General features: G+C 47.1%; 1 protein-coding gene across 1 annotated transcript; it reads right to left on the bottom strand.

The window, feature by feature from the left end:
• Nucleotides 1-649: 649 nt before the first annotated feature.
• LOC109906911 (mucin-2-like) lies at nt 650-7272 on the bottom strand (the record flags this gene model as incomplete). The annotated part of the gene is made up of 5 exons (XM_031793200.1): nt 650-829; nt 2104-3836; nt 3979-4070; nt 4141-4163; nt 4516-7272. Coding segments are annotated over 5 exons (4785 nt in total), but the record flags the coding sequence as incomplete, so codon positions are not given.
• Between the last annotated feature and the right edge of the window lie 204 nt (nt 7273-7476).

The raw sequence follows: 7476 nt of genomic DNA, 5'->3' as shown, positions 1-7476 counted from the left end.
TGTTCTTGTGATGACAATTGGCCACAGATGTTAGCGTTGTCACCTCAGAAGAGACCGTTTCTTCTGGTGTACTGTACATTGTAAGATCTGCGTCTGTGCCAGCGTCTCCTTATAGCTGCACATCCGCCACATAAAATGCACTGCAAAACAAGATGGAGAAGTATGATTCACATGTAAAATTAAATAATTGCAGAAATGTAGCATATTTGAATAAATATGTAAACAGTATACACAGTACACAAGTGAACACAAGACTATACGTACACATAGCAGGATCCACAGAGGTACCAAAATGATAGCGATGCCACAAGGGATGATAATGGCCAGAGCCCAGCCAGGAAAACCTCCACTTGTGGTATTGAAAGGAGTGGTCAGCAACAGAGTAGGGGGGGGTGTGGTTGCTTCTACAGTTGTTGTTGTGGGTGCTGCTGTTGTGGTGGTCGTAGCAGCTACAGTTGTGGTTTTTGTAGCAGCTTTTGTTGTGGTTGTCGAAGGAGCTGCCATTGTGGTGGTTGTAGGAGCTATAGCTGTTGTAATTAGCGCAGCATTATCAGCTGCAGTTGTAGGAGCTGCAGTTGTAGGAACTGCAGTTGTAGGAGCTGCAGTTGTAGGAGCTGCAGTTTCAGTTGTAGGAGCTGCAGTGGCAGCTTTAGGAGCCGCAGTTGTTGGAGCTGCAGTTGTAGGAGCTGCAGTTATCGTAGGAGCTGCAATTGGGGTCTTCGTAAAAGCTGCAGTTGTTGTCGTAGTAGATGCTGCAGTTGTAGGGGTGGTAGGACCAATGGTTGTTGTAGTAAGAGCTGAATTGATTGTCATAGCAGCTTTTGTGGTGCTGGTTGAAGGAGCTACAGTTATTGGAGTAAGAGCTTTAGTTGTTGTAGGTATGGTAGATGTAGTGGTTGTAGGCGCTATAGTTGCCGTCGGAGCAACAGTTGTCATTGTAGGTGCGGCTGTTGTAGTGGTCATAAGAGCTAAAAATGTTATAGTAGGAGGTGCAGTTATGGTTGTAGCTTGAGCTGCAGTTGCGGTTGTTGTAAGAGCTGCAGTTGTAGTTATTTTAGCAGGTGCTGCTGTTGTAATGGTCGGAGTAGGTGTTGTGGTTGTCGTAGAGGCTTCGGTTGTAGTTATTGTAGCAGGTGCTGCAGTGTTTGTCAAAGTAGATACAGATGTTCTTGTAGGTGATGCAGTGGTTGTTGAAGTAGGTGCTGCAGTTGTAGTGGTCGTAGAAGCTACAGTTGTTATAGGTGCTGCTGTTGTAATGGTTGTAGTAGGTGTTGTGGTTATCGTAGGAGCTTCAGTTGTCATTGTAGGTGCTTCTGTTGTTGTGGTTGTAGGATCTAAAGTTGTTGTAGTAGGAGCTGCAGTTATGGTTGTCATAAGAACTGCATTTGTTGTCGTAGTAGGTGCTGCTGGGGTAGTGGTTGTAAGAGCTGCAGTGGTTGTTGAAGTAGGTGCTGCAGTTGTAGTGGTCATAGGAGATACAGATGTTGTCATATGAACTTCAGTTGTAGTTATTATAGCAGTTGCTGCAGTGGTTGTCGAAGTAGGTGGTGTAGTTGTAGTGGTCGTAGGAGCTACAGATGTCACTGTAGGTGCTGCAGTTGTGGTGGTAGTAGGAACTACAGTTGTTGTAGTTGGATCTGCAGTTGTGCTTGTCATAGTAAGTGCTGCAGTTGTAATTGTTGTAGTAGGTGCTGCAGATGTAGTTCCCGTAGTAGGTGCTGCAGTTGTAGTTGGTGCTGCATTTGCGGTTGTCGTAGGAGTTTCGATTGTAATTGTCGTAATAGGTGCTGCAGTTGTGGTTATCGTAAGAGTTATAGTTGGTGTAGAAGGAGCTGAAGTGATTGTCGAAGTAGCTGCTAACATTGTAGTGGTTGGGGATATATTTGTTGTCATAGAAGCTACAGTTGTTGTAGGTGCGGCTGTTTTAGTGGTCGTAGAATCTAAAGTTGCAGTAGTAGTATCAGTTGTGGTTGTCGTAGGAGCTGCATTTGTAGTGGTCAGTGTAGGTTTTTCTACTGTATGGGTCGTGGGATCGAAAGTTGTAGTAGGAGCTGCAGTTGTGGTTGTCGTAGGAACTGCATTTGTAGTTGTTGTAGTAGGTGCTGCTGCTGCAGAGGTTGTAAGAGCTGCAGTTGTTGTTAAAGTAGGAGCTGCAGTGGTTTTTGAAGTAGGAGCTGCAGGGGTTTTTGAAGTAGGAGCTGTAGTGATTGTCGAAGTAGGTTCTGCAGTTGTAGTGGTCGTAGGAGCTAAAGATGTTGTAGCTGGAGCTGTAGTGATTGTCGAAGTAGTTGCTGCAGTTGTAGTGGTGGTAGGATATATAGTTGTTTTCGAAGAAGCTAAAGTTGTTATAGGTGCTGCTGTTGTAATGGTCTTAGGAGGTGTTGTGGTTATTGTAAGAGCTTCAGTTGTCGTTGTAGGTGCTGCTGCTGTTGTGGTCGAAAGATCTAAAGTTGTTGTAGTAGGAGCTGCAGTTGTGGTTGTTGTATTAACTGCATTTGTAGTTGTTGAAGTAGGTGCTGCAGTTGTAGTGGTCATAGGAGCTACAGTTGTCATTGTAGGTGCTTCAGTTGTAATTGTTGTAGTAGGTGCTGCAGATGTAGTTGTCGTAGGAGGTGCTGCTGCTGTTGTGGTCGAAATATCTAAAGTTGTTGTAGTAGGAGCTGCAGTTGTGGTTGTTGTATTAACTGCATTTGTAGTTGTTGAAGTAGGTGCTGCAGTTGTAGTGGTCATAGGAGCTACAGATGTTGTAGTTGGAGCTGCAGTTGTAGTTGTGGTCGTAGGAGCTTCAGTTGTCGTTGTAGGTGCTGCAGTTGTGGGGGTCGTTGGAGCTACAGTTGTTGTAGTTTGAGCTGCAGTTGTTGTCATAGTAGGTGTTGTGGTTGTCGTAGTAGGTGTTGTGGTTGTCGTAGTAGGTGTTGTAGTTGTCGTAGTAGGCGCTGAAGTCGTGGTTGTCGTAGCAGTTTCGGTTGTAGTTGTCGTAGTAGGTGCTGCAGTTTTAGTTGTCGAAGTAGGTGCTGCAGTTGTAGTGGTCATAAGAGCTACAGATGTTGTCGTAGGAGTATCAGTTGTAGTTATTTTAGCAGATGCTGCAGCGGTTGTCGAAGTAGGTGGTGTAGTTGTGGTCGTAGGAGCTACAGTTGTCGTTGTAGATGCTGCAGTTGTGGGGGTCGTTGGAGCTACAGTTGTTGTAGTTGGAGCTGCAGTTGTCGTAGTAGGTGTTGTGGTTGTCGTAGTAGGTGTTGTAGTTGTCGTAGTAGGTGTTGTAGTTGTCGTAGTAGGTGCTGCAGTTGTGGTGGTCGTAGGAGCTACAGTTGTTGAAGTTGGAGCTGCAGTTGTGGTTGTCGTAGGAGCTACAGTTGTGGTTGTCGTAATAGGTGTTGTGGTTGTCGTAATAGGTGTTGTGGTTGTCGTAGTAGGTGTTGTAGTTGTCGTACCAGCTTCGGTTGTAGTTGTTGTAGTAGGTGCTGCAGTTGTAGTGGTCATAGGAGCTACAGATGTTGTCGTAGGAGCATCCGTTGTAGTTATTTTAGCAGATGCTGCAGCGGTTGTCGAAGTAGGTGGTGTAGTTGTGGTAGTAGGAGCTACAGTTGTCGTTGTAGGTGCTGCAGTTGTGGGGGTAGTAGGAGCTACAGTTGTTGGAGTTGTGGATGTCGTAGTAGGTGTTGTGGTTGTCGTAGTTGGAGCTGCAGTTGTGGTTGTCGTTGGAGCTACAGTTGTCGAAGTTGGAGCTGCAGTTGTTGTCGTAGTAGGTGTTGTGGTTGTCGTAGTAGGTGTTGTAGTTGTCGTAGTAGGCGCTGAAATCGTGGTTGTCGTAGCAGCTTCGGTAGTAGTAGGTGCTGAAGTTGTAGTTGTTGAAGTAGGTGCTGCAGTTGTGGTCATAGGAGCTACAGTTGTCGTTGTAGGTGCTGAGGTTGTGGGGGTCGTAGGAGCTACAGTTGTTGTAGTTGGAGCTGCAGTTGTGGTTGTCGTAGGAGGTACATTTGTGGTTGTCGTAGTAGGTGATGCAGTTGTGGTGGTCGTAGGAGCTACTGTTGTTGTAGTTGGAGCTGCAGTTGTGGTTGTCATAGGAGCTACAGTTATGGTTGTAGGAGTATCAGTTGTTGTCGTAGGAGCTGCATTTGTAGTGGTCGTAGTGGGTGCTTCTGTTGTAGTGGTCGTGGGATCTAAAATTGTAATAGGAGCTGCAGTTGTTGTTGTCGTAGGAGCTGCATTTGTAATTGTTGTAGGAGATGCAGTGGTTGTTGTAGTAGGAGTTGTGGTTGTCGTGGTAGGTGTTGTGGTTGTCGTAGTAGGTGTTGTGGTTGTCGTAGTAGGTGTTGTGGTTGTCGTAGTAGGTGTTGTGGTTGTCGTAGTAGGTGTTGTGGTTGTCGTAGTAGGTGTTGTGGTCGTCGTAGTAGGTGTTGTGGTTGTCGTAGTAGGTGTTGTAGTTGTCGTAGTAGGTGCTGCAGTTGTGGTTATCATAGGAGCTTCAGTTGTAGTTGTAGGTGCTACAGTTGTGGGGGTCATAGGAGCTACAGTTGTTGTAGTTGGAGTTGTGGTTGTCGAAGGAGGTAGAGTTGTGGTTGTCGTAGTTGGTGCTGTGGTAGGTGTTGTAGTTGTCGTAGTAGGTGTTGCAGTTGTGGTGGTCATAGGAGCTACAGTTGTAGTTGGAGCTGCAGTTGTGGTGGTCGTAGGAGCTATAGATGTTGTAGCAGCTTCAGTTGTAGTTGTTGAACTAGGTGCTGCAGTTGTGGTTGTCGTAGTAGGTGTTGTGGTTGTCGTAGTAGGTAATGTAGCTGTTGTAGTTGTCGTAGTAGGCGCTGAAGTTGTGGTTGTCGTAGCAGCTTCGGTTGTGGTTGTCGTAGTAGGTGCTGCAGTTGTGGTGGTCGTAGGAGTTACAGTTGTTGTAGTTGGAGCTGCAGTTGTGGTTGTCGTAGGAGGTACAGTTGTGGTTGTCGTAGTAGGTGCTGTGGTTGTCGTAGTAGGTGTTGTAGTAGGTGCGGCAGTTGTGGTGGTCGTTGGAGCTTCAGTTGTTGTAGTTGGAGCTGCAGTTGTGGTTGTCGTAGGAGCTACAGTTGTGGTTGTCGTAGTAGGTGTTGTAGTTGTCGTAGTAGGTGCTGAAGTTGTGGTCGTAGGAGCTACAGTTGTCGTTGTAGGTGCTGCAGTTGTAGTTGTTGAAGTAGGTGCTGCAGTTGTGGTCGTAGGAGCTACAGTTGTCGTTGTAGGTGCTGCAGTTGTGGGGTTCGTAGGAGCTACAGTTGTTGTAGTTGGAGCTGCAGTTGTGGTTGTTGTAGGAGCTACAGTTGTGGTTGTCGTAATAGGTGTTGTAGTAGGTGCGGCAGTTGTGGTGGTCGTTGGAGCTTCAGTTGTTGTAGTTGGAGCTGCAGTTGTGGTTGTCGTAGGAGCTACAGTTGTGGTTGTCGTAGTAGGTGTTGTAGTTGTCGTAGTAGGTGCTGAAGTTGTGGTCGTAGGAGCTACAGTTGTCGTTGTAGGTGCTGCAGTTGTAGTTGTTGAAGTAGGTGCTGCAGTTGTGGTCGTAGGAGCTACAGTTGTCGTTGTAGGTGCTGCAGTTGTGGGGTTCGTAGGAGCTACAGTTGTTGTAGTTGGAGCTGCAGTTGTGGTTGTTGTAGGAGCTACAGTTGTGGTTGTCGTAATAGGTGTTGTGGTAGGTGTTGTGGTTGTCGTAGTAGGTGTTGTGGTTGCCGTAGTAGGTGTTGTGGTTGCCGTAGTAGGTGTTGTAGTTGTTGTAGTAGGTGCTGCTGTTGTGGTGGTCGTAGGAGCTACAGTTGTTGTAGTTGGAGCTGCAGTTGTGGTTGTTGTAGGAGCTACAGTTGTGGTTGTCGTAATAGGTGTTGTGGTAGGTGTTGTGGTTGTCGTAGTAGGTGTTGTGGTTGTCGTAGTAGGTGTTGTGGTCGTCGTAGTAGGTGTTGTGGTTGTAGTAGGTGTTGTAGTTGTCGTAGTAGGTGCTGCAGTTGTGGTTATCATAGGAGCTTCAGTTGTAGTTGTAGGTGCTGCAGTTGTGGGGGTCATAGGAGCTACAGTTGTTGTAGTTGGAGTTGTGGTTGTCGAAGGAGGTACAGTTGTGGTTGTCGTAGTTGGTGCTGTGGTTGTCGTGGTAGGTGTTGTAGTTGTCGTAGTAGGTGTTGCAGTTGTGGTGGTCATAGGAGCTACAGTTGTAGTTGGAGCTGCAGTTGTGGTGGTCGTAGGAGCTATAGATGTTGTAGCAGCTTCAGTTGTAGTTGTCGTAGTAGGTGCTGCAGTTGTGGTTATCGTAGGAGCTTCAGTTGTAGTTGTTGAACTAGGTGCTGCAGTTGTGGTGGTCGTAGGAGCTACAGTTGTTGTAGTTGGAGCTGCAGTTGTGGTTGTCGTAGTAGGTGTTGTGGTTGTCGTAGTAGGTAATGTAGCTGTTGTAGTTGTCGTAGTAGGCGCTGAAGTCGTGGTTGTCGTAGCAGATTCGGTTGTGGTTGTCGTAGTAGGTGCTGCAGTTGTGGTGGTCGTAGGAGGTACAGTTGTGGTTGTCGTAGTAGGTGCTGTGGTTGTCGTAGTAGGTGTTGTAGTTGTCGTAGTAGGTGCTGCAGTTGTGGTGGTCGTAGGAGCTACAGTTGTTGTAGTAGGTGCTGCAGTTGTGGTGGTCGTAGGAGCTTCAGTTGTGGTTGTCATAGTAGGTGTTGTGGTTGTCGTAGTAGGTGTTGTAGTTGTCGTAGTAGGTGCTGCAGTTGTAGTTGTTGAAGTAGGTGCTGCAGTTGTGGTCGTAGGAGCTACAGTTGTCGTTGTAGGTGCTGCAGTTGTGGGGTTCGTAGGAGCTACAGTTGTTGTAGTTGGAGCTGCAGTTGTGGTTGTCGTAGTAGGTGTTGTGGTTGCCGTAGTAGGTGTTGTGGTTGTCGTAGTAGGTGTTGTAGTTGTTGTAGTAGGTGCTGCAGTTGTGGTGGTCGTAGGAGCTACAGTTGTTGTAGTTGGAGCTGCAGTTGTGGTTGTCATAGGAGCTACAGTTGTGGTTGTCGTCGTAGGTGTTGTGGTTGTCGTAGTTGGTATTGTAGGTGTTGTAGTTGTTGTAGTAGGCGCTGAAGTCGTCGTTGTCGTAGCAGCTTCGGTTGTAGTTGTCGTAGTAGGTGCTGCAGTTGTGGTTATCGTAGGAGCTTCAGTTGTTGTAGGTGCTGCAGTTGTGGGGGTCATATGAGCTACAGTTGTTGGAGTTGTGGTTGTCGTAGGAGGTACAGTTGTGGTTGTCGTAGTAGGTGCTGTGGTTGTCGTAGTAGGTGTTGTAGTTGTCGTGGTAGGTGCTGCAGTTGTGGTGGTCGTAGGAGCTACAGTTGTTGTAGTTGGAGCTGCAGTTGTGGTTGTCGCAGGAGGTACAGTTGTGGTTGTCGTAGTAGGTACAGTTGTGGTTGTCGTAGTAGGTGTTGTAGTTGTCGTAGTAGGTGCTGCAGTTGTGGTGGTCATAGGAGCTACAGTTGTTGTAGTTGGAGCTGCAGTTGTGGTTGTTATAGGAGGTACAGT

The sequence above is a fragment of the Oncorhynchus kisutch genome, linkage group LG17 (genome assembly GCF_002021735.2).
Source record: "Oncorhynchus kisutch isolate 150728-3 linkage group LG17, Okis_V2, whole genome shotgun sequence".
NCBI lineage: Eukaryota > Metazoa > Chordata > Actinopteri > Salmoniformes > Salmonidae > Oncorhynchus > Oncorhynchus kisutch.
The sequence above is the reverse complement of the archived record's forward strand: the minus strand, read 5'-3'. Positions and strand labels throughout refer to the sequence as shown.